Raw genomic sequence first — 17,586 nt, forward strand, 5'->3', positions numbered from 1 at the left:
CACACTTGAATTGGTGCCTCCACCATGCAGAGACAGAAATTCCCCCGCATCTGCTCTGTGAGAGTCCTGCTCCCAGCCAGCCGCTCCAAGAACTGCAAGACCCTGCGGCTTTTAAGGACTCACAGAAAACCTTTACCGTCAACAGACAAGAACATCCACGTCAGCCTGCAGAAGGAACAGGCTCCAGCTCTGGGGTTAAGGATGTTCCAGGGTTGTGAGCTCAGCTGGGGCACGTGTGGCTATGAGAAGACACAGGTTTCAATGAAGCAAATGTATTGCCGCACAGAACCAAAAGTCCATCGCAGCGGTTCTCAACTAGGGAGATTTTGCCTCAAGGGGACATTTGGCAATGTGTAGAAACATTTCTGGCTGTTACAACTTTGGGTGGAGGAGGGGGTGATACTGGCATCTCCTGGACAGAAGTCAGGGAGGCCAGGATGGGGATAAATATCCTACAGACAGGGGGGCACAGCGGTGCGCCTGTGATCCCAGCTACTCGGGAGGCAGAGGCGAGAGGACTGTGTGAGGCAGTAGTGAGCTGTAACTGCCTCTGTGAACAATCACTGCACCCTGGCCTGGGCAACACAGTGAGACCCTGTCTCTTAAACCAAACATCCTACGGTACATAGACCACCACCCGCCCACAGCCAGAATGCCTGTCATGCCTCAGCCTGCTAAGGCTGGGAAACCAGGGCTAAAGGAGCTCATTTCTGCATTTGGTTCATCTGAGGGCTCAGTGACATCGTCAAAAGATCCAAGCACTCTGGTGCCTTACATGCTCCTGGGCTCAAGCAATTCTCCTGCCTAACCTCCCAACTAGCTGGGCCCACAGGTACACACACTGCCTCATTTTAACACACCTGGCTAATTTTAACTTTTTTTTGTAGAGATGCGGTCTGGCTATGTGGCCCAGGCTGGTCTCAGACTGGCCTCAAGCCATCCTCCCACCTCAGCCTCCCAAAGTGCTGGGATTATAGATGTGAGCCAGCACACCCTGCCAGTGGGGTGACTCTTAACCTATCTTCCCGTCATGGCAGTGTGTGTTCCCTTTTGTCTCTGTGCGAGAAGAAAATCTTTCCAGAAGCCACCCTGCAGCCTCCCTGCCACGTCTCATCGGGCTAAAGGAGGTTATATGCCCACCTCTAAATTAATCCCTTAATCTTAGAAAACAGAATTTCTAGGATTAAGTTCTAGAACACTAATATTTACTGCTGGGGCTCCCACCCTGGAGCACATCATCACCTGACCCCCAAATATAACTGGCCTTCTCTATTGGCTAGAAGGCAGAGGGGAGAATGGTTATCAGGCGGGTAACCAGCGCGTCTGCCCCAATCTCAGAAGTGAGTGGTGAGTCTGAACATGAACCCAGATGCTCCGTTCCAGGCTCCCTCCTGAATTCCACAAATCTGAATTAGATTATCTTCCAACATATTTGCTTCCCAGGCATATCTTAGGCATTGGGAAAATCTAGCTTAAGTACAAGAATCACCCCCAAACGCAAGAGTACTATGTAAGGCAGAACTGTGATGTTTGGCAGAAAGCAATTCAATACTTTACACATTGATCAGGTAATGAAATGACATGACTTTTTCGCCATATAAAGATAAACAGGGCACAGACTGTGGGATTCCATTTAGACAAACTTTCAGAAAATACAAACAAATCTATGGTGACAGAAAACAGATCAGCAGTTGTCTAGGGACGAGAGAGGGAGAGGACAGGACACAAGGGCAGGAGGAAACTTCTGGGGGTGACAGATCCATGCTCACTGCCTTGATTGTGGTAATGGATTCACAGGGATAAAAGTCATGTCAAAACTCTGTAAGTTATACACTTCTAAATGCTTGTAGTTTATTGTATGTAAATAAAGTTGGAAAAAATTTAAAAGGAAAAGACTATTTTAAAAAGATGAATCAATGGGAATGCCTGTATGTGACACAAATACAAGCCTGAATGTTGTTATTCCTGTTCACACGTTTGTCTTTTCTGAAAAATACAAGTGTCACTTAGTTCCTTCTGTAATAGTTGGCCCAGGCTGCTGTAACTACATACCACAGAGGGGGCAGTTAAATGGCAGAGATGTCCTTCTCCCAGTCCAGCAGGTCGGGAGGCTGCACTCAAGGTGCCCACAGTTTCAGCTCTCTTCCTGGCTTACAGACAGCCATCTGCTCACTGTGGCCTCACATGGTGACTTGTGGGAGGATGTCTGTCTCTTCCTCTTTTTTTTTTTTTTTTAAGAGACTCCTGGGCTCAAGCAAACCTCCCACCTCAGCCTCCCAAGTAGCTGAGACTACAGGTACGTACCACCTTGTTAATTTTGGTATTTTTGGTAGAGATGGACTTTTCTCGTGTTGTCCAGACTGGTCTCAAACTCCTGGGCTCAAGTGATCCATCCTCCTGCCTTAGCCTCCCAAACTCCTGAGACTACGGTGTGAGCCACTGTGCCTGGCCACTTCCTATTCTTATAAGGCCACAGTCCTATTAAATTAGGGTCTCATCCTCATGACCTCATTTAACCTAAATCATCTGCCAAAGATCCCACCTTGCAATACAGCCACACTGGGGGTGAAGACTTCAGTATATGAGTTTGAAGGGAGGGGGAGAAACACCATTCAGTCCACAGCACCTTCCATACCGAGGCCTGACATGGGGTTTCGGCCTCATAACTTTCTTGGCAGAATTTATACAATGTAAGTGGGTCACAAACCGTTTCCCTTATCCATAAACTCAATTCTGTTAGATTACTGGATGTTTCAGTCTATTTTCTGTTGCTTATAACAGAATACCTGAAACCGGGTCATTTATAAAGAAAATAAATTACTTTTTACAGTTACAGAGGCTGAGCTCAAGGGGCTGCATCTGGTGAGAGCCTTCTTGCTGGTAGAGACTGCAGAGTCCCAAAGTGGTACAGGGTACCACATGGCAGGAGGCGGGGCATGCCAATGCTAGCTCAGACCTCTCTTCCTCTTGTTATTAAGCCACCAGTTCCCCACCCAGGATGACCCATCAATCCATTAATCCATAAATCAAGTAACCCATTTATGAGAGCCCTCAGGCCCCTCATGATCCAATCACCTTTTAAAGGCCCCCCCGCAAACCAGTATTGTCATATTGGGGGTTAAGTTTTAGCATGGAGGGCCATTTAAATCACAGTCCTGGAGGAATATAGATGAGGCCCTACCAGTGAGATGCTGAGATGAAAACAGACACCCTGTAGGCTGAGAGGTGCAGCTCATACACTCTAACTCTGGACTACCTCCATCCCCACAGCAGACCTGAAAGGAAGAATGGCAAAAATATTCCTTCACTCAAACACAAAATAAATAGACTATTCCGGCTGCAAATTATTGAAAATCATATTAGACTCTTTTCAGCAGACAGGAAGGCTCTTTTCAAAACGACTGTCTCAGCCTTAGAGTGTGAGGAGTCCTCACTGAGGCTGCTGTCAAGCCTGGGTAGCAGTGTTCTTGCATATTCTCAGCACCTTCAGATGACCTGGGGTAAGGGGCGAAGCTGTAACGTCATCAGAGCCCCAACGTGGCAACAACAGAACAACAGCAAAGCTTAGAAACAAGAGTTAGGGTTGGACGCAGTGGCTCATGTCTGTAATCTCAGCACTTTGGGAGGCTGAGGCAGGTGGATAACCTGAGGTTGGGAATTCAAGACTAGTCTGGCCAACATGGCGAAACCCCATCTCTAATAAAAGCAAACAAAAATAGCCAGGTGTGGTGGTGCATGCCTGTGATCCCAGCTACTCAGGAGGCTGAGTTGAACCCAGGAAGTGGAGGTTGCAGTGAGCTGGGATTGGGCCACTGTGCTCTAGCCTGGGAGACAGAGTGAGACTCTGTCTCAAAAGGAAGGGGAGGGGGGGAGGGGACAGGGAGCGGAGCTGGGTGGGGGGAGGAGAGGGGAGGGGAGGGGAGGAGGAGGGGAAGGGAAGGGACAGGGAGGGGAGGGGGAGGGGATGGCAGCGGAGGGGAGGGGAGGGGAGGGGAGTTGGACTTGCATCTTCTAAATCCTGGTCTCAAGATCAGGACACTACCAGAGACAAATGGGTGCGGGGCTGGCCCCTCTACTGCAGGAACAGGATCTACTTTAATGTGATAAGAATCCCCACCATCAGCATCCTTTCCATTTGTTCTCTACTCAGAAGGCAATGCAGGGCCTTACCATTCCATGACGACCCTGGCCCTGAACTTACCCGACTACCTCCACCTTCACGGTCACAGCCACAAAGGTCATTAGAACAAAGGCTGCTGGGAAATGTAGGTGCCACAGTCTAACAGATGAGGCCCTACGAGTGAGATGCTGAGATAAAAACCAGACACCATGCAGGCTGAGAGGTGCAGGGCTTACAGGAGGAGGCTGGCAGGGCTTGAGACCTTGTTCCAGGCCACTGAGCACCAGGGTCTTGCCAGCAGGGAAGACGAGTGCGGAGTTAACTGTGGCAGCAGCACCAAGGCTCCAGCGGGGGAGGAAGGCTGAAAGGACCATCCCCAGCAGACATGTAGGACACCCCACAATGCAGTGCCTCATGAATAAGCTAGTGCAGAGCTCTTGGCATGTGGTGGGGAGAGGGCACAAATCACCTGAAAGGCTTTCCTGACTCAGCAGTTCTGGGTGCATCACCGAGTCACCCCCTGCCACACACACACACACACACACGCTCTTCACCAGCCTCCCGGGCCGTGAACAAGACTAAAGAAATCACACTTCCTCTGTTCCTCCACAAGGTGTGTGATACAAGACCATCTGGGCTTCCTTCAGAGATCGGCTTTGTAAACAGGTGACAGGTGGAGAGACGGCCTGCACCTCCTCATCACACTCTGTCACCAGCTGAACTGTATCCCTCTCAAACTCCTATGGCAAAGCCCTTCCTGACCTCCAGCTGGGACTGGGACTGTATCTGGAGAGAGGTTTTTTTTTTTTTTTTTTTTCCTTAGAAAATAAAGAAATGCCTATAGTCACATGCCTATAGTCCCAGCTACTTGGGAGGCTGAGGCAGGAGGATGGCCTGAGCCCAGGAGGCAGAGGTTGCAGTGAACTGAGATCATGCCATTGCACTCTAGCTTCAAAAAAAGTCAGGATTCTGTTGGACTCACCAAGTACGTATGTATGTTTGCATGTATCTGTCAACCAGGCTGGAGTGCTGGAGTTCCCTGGTGCAATTTTGGCTCACTGCAACCTCTGCTGCCAAGGTTCAAGCAATTCTCCTGCCTCAGTCTCACAAGCACCTGGGATTACAGGCACCCACCATCACACCCGGCTAATTTTGTATTTTTAGTAGAGATGAGGTTTTGCTATGTTGGCCAGGTTGGTCTCAAACTCCTGACCTCAAGTGATCTGCCCACCTCGGCCTCCCAAAATGCTGGGATTACAGGCACGAGCCAGCATGCCTGGCCTCTTACCAGGCTTTTAGGTAAAGAGGTCTTGGAGCTGAACTGTAAAGGGCAAGGGTAGGTGACTAGGTCTCCAATTTCCAGCCCATGTTCTTCCCATCATGCTGCAGCACTAATTCTGAAACACCACAGTCACGAGCCTCTGCTGTCAACACGAGGTGCTCTAGCTAAGTGATGAAGACTCCGGAAGCTGAGCTGCGTGACACCACAGACCTCAGGCTGCCCTTGCTGTTCATGGCTGTACAACTGTAGGGTGTTGTCAGATAAAAGCAGCAGAAAAAGCTGGTTCATTTAGGACCATTATGACATTAAAAAAAAAAAAAAAAAAAAAAAAAAAAAAAAAAGCTTTAATAAGATTTTAAGATCTAGAGTTAATTTATTTCTATTAGCCTTCATTTCCAAAATCAAAGCTTGGTAGAGCACTTGGGTTCAGGGCTTAAGAGGCACTTGATTAAAATTTTTTTCTTGGGTTGGGCAAGGTGGCTTATGCCTATAATCCCAGAACTTTGGGAGGCTGAGGTAGGGGGATCACTTGAGCCCAGGAGTTCAAGACCTGCCTGGGCAATATAGCACAATCCTGCTTCTACAAAAATTATAAAAATTAGCTGGGCCCAGTGCACACACACGCCTGTAGACTCAGCTACTCAGGAGCTGAGGTAGGAGGATCACTTGAGCCCCGAAGGTTGAGCCATAACTGCGCTACTACACTCCAGCCTGGGTGACAGAGCCAGACCCTGTCTCAGAAAAACAAAAAAAAAAATTTAATTGACAAGTAAAATTTTTACACATTTTTCACATGCAATTTGTGACATATGTACTAATTGTGAAATGTCTTGAGTCAAACTAATTAACACATGCATTACCTCGCATATTTATCATTTTTGTGGTTAGAACACTTAAAATCTATTCTCTTAGCAATTTTTTTTTGAGGTGGAGTTTCACTCTTGTTGCCCAAGCTGGAATGTGGTGGCGTCGTCTCAGCTCACTGCAACCTCCACCTCCTGAGTTCAAGCAATTCTCCTACCTGAGTAGCTGGGATTACAGGTACCCACCAGCATACCCAGCTAATTTTTGTATTTTTAGTAGAGACAGGATTTTATCATGTTGGTCAGGCTGGTCTCGAACTTCTGGCCTCAGGTGATCTGCCTGCCTCCGCCTCCCCCAAAGTGCTGGGATTATAGGTGTGAGCCATCGTGCAGGCTCTCTTAGCAATTTTCAAGTATATAATAATTATTATTAACTATAGGTGCCATGCTGTACAACAGCATTAACTTTCTGTGCCTGGCTTATTTCACTTCATATACTATTCTCCAGGTTCATCCAAGTTGTCACAAATGGCAGAATTTCCTTCTTTAACAAAAGCTGAAGAGCATTCCAGTGTGTATATTTTGGTGATTAATATTTACTTAAAAATAATCAGGGAAAGATGATGGCTTGAAGTCTCAGCCAAACCATTAAGCAAAAGTTACCCTATTCGTGCTAATACACCTAAAAACTATAAAAGATAAACTATTCTCTAACACAGAAAAATCCTCAAAATGATACTGAAACATTTAGCAAGTTTGAAAATGATACCATTAGAATCTGTCTACAATTGGACATAACAAGACCCTCTGGGACCCCGTTTTCTTAGTTGTAAAAAGGGTTGAGCTGGATGAGTATTCTCCAAATCTAAGGTTTATGCATTTAGTCACTTATGTTAAAAAAAAAAAAAAAGGATGTTGACCCCCTAAGCTTTTGTGTCCTTTATTATTATTTAAACTGTATTATAAAGAATTTTACTAATTCAACTCTCAACTCTTTTTTTTGAGACGGACTCTTGCTCTGTCCCCCAGGCTGGAGTGCAGTGGTGCAATCTGGGCTCACTGCAACCTCTGCATCCCAGGTTCAAGTGATTCTGTTGCCTCAGCCTCCCGAGTAGCTGGGACTAAAGGCACTTGCCACCATGACTGGCTAATTTTTGTATTTTTAATAGAGACGGGGTTTCACCATGTTGGCCAGGCTGGTCTCAAACTCCTGACCTCAGGTGATCCATCTGCCTCCGCCTCCCAAAGTGTTGCGATTACAGGCGTGAGCCACTGCGCCTGGCCCAACTCTCAACTCTAATTCACTGAATTTCTGTGCGTTAAGTCCACAAAATTTGACAATCACCAAAGCTTTAAACAAATTCCCTTTTTTTTGAGCCAGGGGCTCAGTCTGTCACCCAGGCTGGAGTGCAGTGGAGCGAGGGCTCCAGCCTGAGGCTCTAGGGATCCTCCCACCTCAGCCTTCTGAGTAGCTGGACTATAAGTGTGCACCACCATGCCAGATAATTTTTGTATTTTTGGAGAGATGGGGTTTCACCATGTTGCCCAGGCTGGTCTGAAATTCCTGGGCTCAAGTGATCCTTCTGCCCTCAGCCTCCCAAAGTGCTGGGATTACAGGCGTGCACCACTGCATGCAGTGAAGAAAATTCTTTATTCATACCAACTCCTATCAGGGACCCTTGAATGTAGAAGTTGCAAGTTTCACAGAAGCAAGTATTTCTGATGCTGATCAAGACGTGTTCCCTCCAGTACTATCCAAACCCTCCACATCCAGTAATAGCAGGAACTAATTTCAGGGCTAAAGGTGTGCATATCCATGCTGGCTCCTGGGCTTGGTGACAGCCCAGGGGATTCTTGCAATGGGTAAGGCAAAGGTTCCCTTGCTCACAGCCTCCCTGGGAGGAAACTCAATGGCTTCCCCTCCCTGCCAGAGCAAAATCCCATTGGTGGCCTGACTGCTGCATCTCTGGTCACTCTGTCCTCTGGCTACTCCTGTCCCCTTCCCATGCCTTGGACACAGGCCCATGCCCCAGATGGCCCTTCCCGCCAGCTTGCTTGCTTCACCCTGGTCTCTGCTTTAATGTCACCCTGTCAGAGCCCTCTCTGTCTAAAATAGCACTCCCTCCTCCTTCCTCCATACCCCACTTTCCCAGTGTATTTTTCTTCTTAGCATTCAGCATCCGACATCACGCAGTCATCTGTTGTCTGTCTCTTGCCAAGAAACCGTAATTTCTTTCCATGAGAGCAGGGGCTTAGTGTTCAATGCCTCCTCCCCAGCACAGAGGTGTTCTTTTGTTTTTTGTTTTGAAAACTCCAGGCTGGAGTGCAATGGCGTGATCTCAGCTCACTGCAACCTCCACCTCCCGGGTTCAAGCAATTCTCCTGCCTCAGCCTTCCAAGTAGCTGGGATTACAGGCACCTGCCACCATGCCGGGCTAATTTTTGTATTTTTGTAGAGATGGGGTTTCATCATGTTGGCCAGGCTGGTCTCGAACTCCTGACCTCAGGTGATCCACCCGCCTCAGCCTCCCAAAGTGCTGGGATTACAGGCATGAGGCACCGTGCCCCGCAACACTGAGGTGTTAATAGTTCGTGTCCTCCTCCTGCCACTGTAGTGGTGTTCTAGGGCTGCTATAACGAAGTGCCACACACCAGGTGGCTTAAACGACAGAAATGTATTCTCAGCTGGACACGGTGGCTCACGCCTGTAATCCCGGCACTTTGGGAGGCCGAGGTGGGCATATCACCTGAAGTCAGGAGTTCGAGATCAACCTGGCCAACATGGTGAAACCCCATCTCCACTAAAAACACAAAAAATTGGCCACTGCTAATGGGTATGGGATTCCTTTCAGAGTGATGAAAATGTGTGGAACTAGAGCGTAGGAATGGTTGCACAATGTGGTAAATGCACTAAAGGCCACTTAAGTGTGTACTTAAATGGGTAAATGGTGAATTTTGTGTTATGTGAATTTTATCTCAATAAAGAAAAAAGGGTCAGGCATGGTGGCTCACGCCTGTAATCCCAGCACTTTGGGAGGGCCAAGGTGGGTAGATCACAAGGTCAGGAGTTCAAGACCAGACTGGCCAACATGGTGAAACCCCATCTCTACTAAAAAATACAAAAATTAGCTGGGCATGGTGGTTTGTGCCTGTAGTCCCAGCTATGTGGGAGGTTCAGGCAGGAGAATTGCTTGAACCAGGACCAGGAGGCGGGCGGAGGTTGCAGTGAGCTGCGATCATGCCACTGCACTCCAGCCCGGGCTACAGAGCGAGACTCCAGCTCAAAAAAAAAAAAAGAAAAGAAAAAAGAAAAAAGAAAAGCATGGTGGCTCATGCCAGTAATCCCAGCACTTTGGGAGGCCAAAGTAGACAGATCACAAGGTCAAGAGATTGAGGCCATTCCGGCCAACATGGTGAAATCCTGTCTCTACTAAAAATACAAAAATTAGCTGGGCATGGTGGCGCACACCTGTAGTCCCAGCTACACAGGAATCTGAGGCAGGAGAATCGCTTGAGCCCAGGAGATGGAGGTTGCAGTGAGCTTAGATCGCACCGCTGCACTCCAGCCTGGCAATAGATCAAGAATCTGTCCCCCCGCAAAAAAGGAAAAAACAGAAAACAGAAATAACAAACACTGTCCCTTCCCCAACAATAAGTATGCTGTTCGGCTGGGCATGGTGGCTCATGCCAGTAATCCCTGCACTTTGGGAGGCTGAGGTGGCCGGATCACTTGAGGTCAGGAGTTTGAGACCAGCCTGGCCAACATGGTGAAACCCTGTCTCTACTACAAATACAAAAAATTAGGCAGGCATGGTAGCAGGCACCTGTAAGCCCAGCTACTTGGGAGGCTGAGGCAGGAGAGTCACTTGAACCTGGGAGGTGGAGGTTGCCATGAGCCGATATCCGCCACTGCACTCCGACCTCTGTGACAGAGCAAGACTCTACCTCAAAAAAAAAAAAAAAAAAAAAAAAAAAAAAAGGCTGTTTTTAGATTCCAGGAGAGCTGAGTACTGAAACATCAAAACATCCAGAAAAATGTGGACTCAACGCCATTCTACTGCTTCTCCCTTTCCCCTAAAAGAGCAATCTACCTTCTTGCAAGTCTGCGAATGCTATCTTCATTCACCTAGAGAATTCCTGAGATAGAGCTGTGCAACCAAAGAATGTGCAAGCTCTTATTTCCTGTTTTAAAGACCTTTGAAACATTTAGCCACCCCAGCCAGCAACGACCCGTGACATTTACATGTCGTAAATATGCCTTGCAAAAGACCAGCAGCTTATCGGCCATGAGCTGTAAGAACTGCCTATCTCCATCTGTCAGGGCTGTGGAGCTGAGATCAGCAGAGTAGAGCTGGACATCTCCTAACTCTCACCTAGCACTTGGGCTCCAAGCTCAGGTCCTATCCGAACAGCAACAGAGCTAGGGACAGTTCTCAAAGCCAGATATCATCTACCTACACATTGCAGTGGTCATGTGAATGCTTAAGGGTCCCTGTGTCACTTTCTTTCTTGGCAGGATGGAAAAATACAATGCTCCCATCTACAGGTCACTGATATAGAGGTGTGGTCCAACCTTTTTGGCACCAGGGACCATTTTCATGGAAGACAATTTCTCCATGGATGGTTTGGCGGAGGGGCGGGAGGGTGGGTGGCTGATTTCAGGATGAAACTGTTCTACCTCAGATCATCAGGTATTAGTAAGATTCTCACAAAGAGTAGCAGGGCGCAGTGGCTCATGCCTGTAACCCCAGCACTTTGGGAGGCCAAGGTGGGCAGATCACTTGAGGTCACAAGTTTGAGACCATGACCAACATGGCAAAACCCTATCGCTACGGAAAATATAAAAATTAGCCAAGTGTGGTGGTGTATGCCTGTAATCCCAGCTACTTGGGTAGCTGAGGTAGGAGAATCGCTTGAACCTGGGAGGCAGAGGTTGCAGTGAGCTGAGATTGTGCCGCTGCACTCCAGCCTGGGCAACAGAATGAGACTGTCTCAAAGAAAAAAAAAAAAAAAAGATTCTCATAAAGAGCATGCAACCTAGATCCCTCACACGTGCAGTTCACAATAGGGTTCATGCTTCTCTGAGAATCCAATGCCACCACTAATCTGACAGGAGGCGGAGCCCAAGCAATAATGCTCAGACGCACTGCTCACCTCCTGCTGTGCGTCCCTGTTCCTAACAGGGCACGGACTGGCACTGGTCAGCGGCCTGGGGGTTGGAGACCCCTGATGTAGAGTACAAGGACTAGCCCACATTTGACCAGTTTTGGTTTTACTAGATCTGACCCCATATACACATACACATACACACACACACACGGACATGCTCACATACACAAAGTTTTGGGCAGATCTCAATATCTATTTCAACTTTTATTCTTCTAGGAGTTACCAGACAGCAGTGAAAGGCTCAAAAAAGTAGATCAAAGAAGAAAAATACATAAAAATCCTAAAGAGTATACAAAGAACAGTCTTTGGATACCTAATTTGACAATTTTAAATTTTATCTTGTCTAGACGAGATAAAATATTGTAAGAAAAATATTGTAAGAAAAGGCTGTTCAACTATATGAATACTATATATAATTTTATGCTCAGAAAAAGCTGGAAGGAAGTACGTACATTGATAGGTCAACAGTGGGTAACACTGGGGGACTGAATTATGAGTGGTTTTTTTCTTTTCTGTATTTTCGAATTGTTGTTAACATCATTGTATATACAATGGTATTTCCTTGAAATTAAGATTATACTGTGTAATATGTAATATAAAGATTATAAAATACAAATAATATCACCATGTAATTTCTTGTGATAATAAAAAGACAATTATGTCTCCACCTCCACTCAGTCCAAATAGAATACACCCTACATACCTTGTTGAGTTTGCCAAGTGAAGATATGAGATCTGCCCATTCACTCGAGGACTCAAAATTTCTCAAAGCCTTTTCAATCACTGAAGAGTAGCTTCTGTATCTGTAATCATTTAGGAGCTCCTGCTCTTCTGGATCCATCTTACATTCTCACAGCAGAAAAGTATCTAAAAGCAAATCAAAAAATAACCAAATGAGAGGGCCATTTGGGGACACAAGTCATTCCCAATTCAGAGCTACGGAAGACACGTGTCCACAAACACTACTGTGCCCAAACTCACTGGGCAATCCAGTTCAAATATTTAGCAAGGCTTCTGGGAGAATAAAGATAAACAGTTCCCGCCCTTGTGGATTCTGGGGGAGACCAGTATACAGAAGCAGAAAGCACAAGAGTACTAGGGCTCCACGTAACTGACAAAACGAGTTCCAGGATCAAAGCTCCAAAGCTGCTAGACTACATATTGTCGCCAGCTGGTAATTCTGAATGAGCATGGCCCTTCCATCCCAGGGCATTTTAAAATTTTTTAATTTTGGGGGAGGTAGGGTCTCACTCTGCCACCCAGGCTGGAGTGCAGTGGCATGATCATGGCTCACTGCAGCCTCAACCTCTTAAGCTCAAGTGATCCTTCCTTCCACCTCAGCCTCCCAAGTAGCTGGGACTATTGGAATGTATCACCATGCCTGGCTGTTTTATTTAAAGTGTGGCAGACATCTACCCAACATGCCTTGTTCTCCTTTTCTGTACTAAGAGAGCACTGGTTTTGTTCGGGGTAACATTAGAATTCCCAGACTCCCTTGCATCTAGGTGGCCATGTGGGAACTCTTGACAAAGAGATGCCAGGAGAAGCTGTGTCAAAAAGGCTGTTGGCAAGGAGGTAGACTTCCTGGCATAAGGCTTTTGCCCCCCACTCTTCTTTCTGCCTGGAACAAAGGCATGATGTTGGAGTGAAGTCACATCTTGCCACTGTCATGCAACATGCACAAAAGCCACAAAGTAAGGATGGCTGAGTGGAATGACAGAGCCCCTGCAGCCCCAGATGGCGTGACGAAGGCGCCACACACCAACCCTGGATGCTGTAACGTCTGGCGTATGTTCTCTGTACATAACAGCTAATTTGTTTAAGCTGCCGTTCAATCGGGTTTTCTGTTACAGCCAACCACAATCCTAATTGATATATGAGGACAAACAGTATTTCACCAGTACTGTTCAATCTGAAAGGAAAGACAAATACGGAGCAATGCCACATAATTAAACAGGCATGAACGCAGTTAGCTGGGCACTTTGCTGAACAAGTTGGATGTGGTCAATCAATAAAAAGGCAAATATGGTAGATGGAAGAAACTGAACTGAAGATACAACATGTTCTGTAGGCTTAAGTCTTTCATTTGCAGGACAGGACAGTTATAAAAATTTCATGAAATCTTGTACGTCAGTTTCTGATCACTCCAGACTCAATCCAGTCCTTCACCAGGTCACCACTATTTTCAAGTCACCAGTGGCAGGGGTCCTTCACTTTACCTCTCAGTAGTACCCTGCAGCAGACCACTTTCTTCTCTAAGCAGCCTAGCAGCCTCTGCTTGGTCCACACACTGTTCTGGCCCCTCTAGTCACGGAACTTCTTTCCTCCTCCTCTACCAACTGCTAAATGCATTCCCTGGCAGCTGGGCATGGTGGCTCATGCCTCGAATCCCAGAACTTTGGGAGGCCAAGGCAAGTGGATCACTTGAGGTCAGGAGTTTGAGACTAGCCTAGCCAATATGGTGAAACCCCATCTCTGCCAAAAAATAAAAAAAAATTAGCTGGGCATGGTGGCATGCACCTGTAATCCCAGCTAGTTGGGAGGTTGAGGCATGAGCATCGCTTGAACCTGGGAAGTGGAGGTTGTAGTGAGCTGAGATTGCGCCACTGTACACCCCAGGCTGAGTGACAGAGCAAGACTCTGTCTCAAAAAAAAAAAAAAAAAAAAAAAGAGAAAGTGAAGACTTTGGAAGGTAATTATATCATAGGATTAGTCTTTCTGGATAACGAAAATGTGCTAAAATTGAATTATGGTGATGCTTGCACAACTCTGTAAATTTATGAAAAATCACTGAAATTAGCTGGGCACAGTGGCTCATTCCTGTGAGCCAGCTATTCCAGAGGTTGAGGTGGGAGGATTGCTTTAGCCCTGGAGCTTGTGACCAGCCTGGGTAACATAGTAAGATCCTGTCTCAAAAACTACAACACTGAATTATATAGTTGAATGAATTTTATGAGCTTGAAAGTATAGCTCAATAAAGCTGTTTAAAAAATAAAACTAGGCCAGGTGTGGGTGGCTCATGCCTGTAATCCCAGATCTTTGGGAGGCTGAGGTGGGTGGATCATGAGGTCAGGCGTTCGAGATCAGCCTGGCCAACATGGTGAAACCCCATCTCTACAAAAATACAAAAATTAGCTGGGCATGGTGGTGGGTACCTGTAATCCCAGCTACTCAGGAAGCTGAGGCAGGAGAATCACTTGAACCCGGGAGGCGGAGGTTGCAGTTAGCTGAGATCACGCCATTGCACTCCAGCCTAGGCAACATAGTGAGACTTTGTCCCCCAAAATAATAAAAAACAAAAAACTAAACTCTTAATTCCATCTGCTCAACAAGCTCCTTCTCCAGTCTTTCCCTTCTCAGAAGTAGCCCCTTCATCTGCGGAATCATTCTAGACTCTTCCTTCTCTTCACCTGCCATGCTCAACCCTAGTCCCATTTGCCTCTTCTTCCTAAACACCTGTTGACTCAATTGCTCTCCGTCTCCACTGCACCGCTGTGCAGGCTGCCTGTTCCCTGCAAGTCCGCAGAAGCTTTCCAATGATTCTCCCACACTCGCCCCTTTCCGGCGCCTTTGCACATAGTGCTCCAAGTTAAAACATAATGCATACAACTGCCATGTTTAAAATTGTTTCCATAAAGCTTAAAATAAGGCCAGGGGCAGTGGCTCACGCCTGTAATCCCAGCACTCTGGGAGGTCGAGGTGGGCGGATCACCTGAGTTCAGGAGTTTTCAATCAGCCTGGCCAACATGGTGAAACCCTATCTCGGCTAAAAGTGCAAAAATTAGCCAGGAGTGGTGGCGCATGCCCGTGATCCCAGCTACTTGGGAGGCTGAGGCAGGAGAATCCCTTGAATCTGGGAGGTGGAAGTTGCAGTGAGCTGAGGTCATGCCACTGCACTCCACCCTGGGCAACAGAGCAAGATTCTGTCTCCAAAAAAAAAAAAAAAAAAAAAAAAAAAAAAAAAAAAGCTTCAAATAAAACCAAACAACCCCTTTTCCAGCTTACAAGATTCTACCCACTTCTCACTGCACCCTACAAATCCCAGGCCAGACCCATTCTGCCACAGAGCCTCTGCATATGCATGCCTCTCTGCAAAAATATACTGAACCTTGCACACGCACCCACATAGTAAGACTGCCTACTCATTCCTGGGAAGGCCTGTCCCTTTTTCTGAAATAACTGCCTTCACACATTTTGAAAATATTAAGGAAAAGATGGTAAGAAACTGGTATATCCAAACAGTCCATACTTTCTTTTTCCCAGAAAATTCACAGTTCTGAAATCCAGCATCTCTAAACCACTACAAATACTCCAAATACTCCAGTAGTGCAGTCTGTTCACTCTACTAAGTGTCTAAACATGGGGGAAAGAAACACAAGACAAGATCCCTACTCGCATGGTTCACAGCCTGATAAAAGTGGAAATACCTAAACACATCACTTCAGTTTAATGTGGCATACAGGAGTGACAGAGGGTGGACAAAGTGACAGAGTCTGACGGTAGCAAGAGAAAACTCAGCCACCGGCAGAGAAGTCCTCAAAGTCCAGAGGTGTGGCCGGCTGGAGTTATGGGAGGAGAATGGCCCTAAGGTGTGTTTTGATGATAAGATGTGTATTTAGGAGGTGGGGTAGCAAGGGACACCGCTGCTCATGGCAAGGAGGGCAATCAGCCAGGCAAGAGCAGGTAACTGGAGCAGTTCAATGTTATGGTTGGCCATATGAAGAAAGTGCTATCTGGTATAACTGCCAGCACAGGTGAGAAGTCTGGAAACAGTCATTCATGCAAGCTCCTTTATTTCAAAATACAGGGCATGTGATATGCTACCCAGCAAGTCTTCTGGGTGAGCTTGGTAAATTCACCATTTATACCTGTATTTCTTTTTCTTTCTTATTTTTATTTACTTATTTGTTTTGAGATGGAGTCTTGTTCTTGTTGCCCAGGCTGGAGTGCCATGGCATGATTTCGGCTCACTGCAACCTATGCCTCCCGGGTTCAAGCGATTCTCCTGCCTTAGTCTCCCAAGTAGCTAGGATTACAGGTGCCCGCCACACACCTGGCTTTTTTTTTTTTTCTTCGTAATTTTGGTAGAGAAAGGGGTTTCACCACATTGGCCAGGCTGGTCTCGAACTCCTGACCTCAGGTGATCCCCCCACCTTAGCCTCCCAAAGTGCTGGGATTACAGGCTTTAGCAAATGTGCCTGGCCTTATGCATGCATTTCTTTCATGCAACACAAGAGTCCTGTGAGATGGGTATTAGTACCAAGATGAGGATACTGGAAGTCAGGCCATTCGGAAAATTGCCCAGGTCACGCAGCCAGCAGCTAGCAGAACCAGATTTGAGCTCAGGTCAGTGAGACAGTACAGGGTCTCCATTACATTACGCTAGTGAGAAAATTATTGGTTCAGTCCTTAAATAGCTCTTTCGCCACTGATCTTGCAATCTATCCTGAACGTCTTTCTCGTGAGAGATTGAACAGGTTGGTAAAACCGACGGAGTTATATAGCCTATAAATAACTAGACACATAAAGAAGTAATCACATAAGAAATATATCTAAGCAGATATACACACCTTACAATCGAAAATGTCAGCAAAAAAATCTCTCTCTTTACCCATTTTTAACTTCATACAAAACCACATTCAGGGTTCGGAGCTGCGGCTCATGCCTGTAATCCCAGCACTTTAAGAGGCTGAGGTGGAAGGATTGCTTAAGCCCAGGACTTGAGACCAGACTGGGCAACATAGTGAGACCTCCGTCTCTACAAAATAATAATAAAGAAAAAGAAACAAACAAGTTTGAGTGAAAAACCAACAGCCAGATCCCAAAAAAGTTCCCTGTAAATATGTTTACATGAAGGAATATTTGAGTTCGATGAAAATGAGGACACAGTGACCCTACACAAAAGCAAAAACATTTAGCAACAAATAATAGCTATGTACCATTAGTAATAAAATTGATGACCCTTAGTTTACAGCACAGAAACACTCATCACCAACAGGCTTAATCAACTCTGGGACACACTGATTTGAATTTGGTCTTTCACAGTGGGCATTAAATTGTACTGGAAAAAATTTAAGCCACCTAATGGTAGTAGGCCTGGGGGGCGGAGGGGACAGTATTCCATCACTCTAACCAAAAAATCTAGCAACGCCTTCCCAAATGCAAGGCTGCGGTCGCAAGTGTAAGGCAACACCTGCGGGTAACAGTCCCTG

The 17,586-nt window shown here is 46.5% G+C and overlaps 1 protein-coding gene across 3 annotated transcripts in view; it reads right to left on the reverse strand.

The window, feature by feature from the left end:
* Positions 1-17,586, reverse strand: part of DOP1B (DOP1 leucine zipper like protein B) — a 119,271-nt gene that overhangs the window by 100,956 nt on the left and 729 nt on the right. For all 3 annotated transcript variants that reach the window (XM_039480412.2, XM_074389299.1, XM_074389300.1), the window contains exon 2: positions 12,078-12,241. In XM_039480412.2, coding sequence (XP_039336346.2) covers positions 12,078-12,215 — 138 coding nt within the window. In that variant the 5' untranslated portion in view covers positions 12,216-12,241. The remainder of the gene's footprint in view (positions 1-12,077; positions 12,242-17,586) is intronic.

The sequence above is a fragment of the Saimiri boliviensis genome, chromosome 18 (assembly GCF_048565385.1).
Source record: "Saimiri boliviensis isolate mSaiBol1 chromosome 18, mSaiBol1.pri, whole genome shotgun sequence".
NCBI lineage: Eukaryota > Metazoa > Chordata > Mammalia > Primates > Cebidae > Saimiri > Saimiri boliviensis.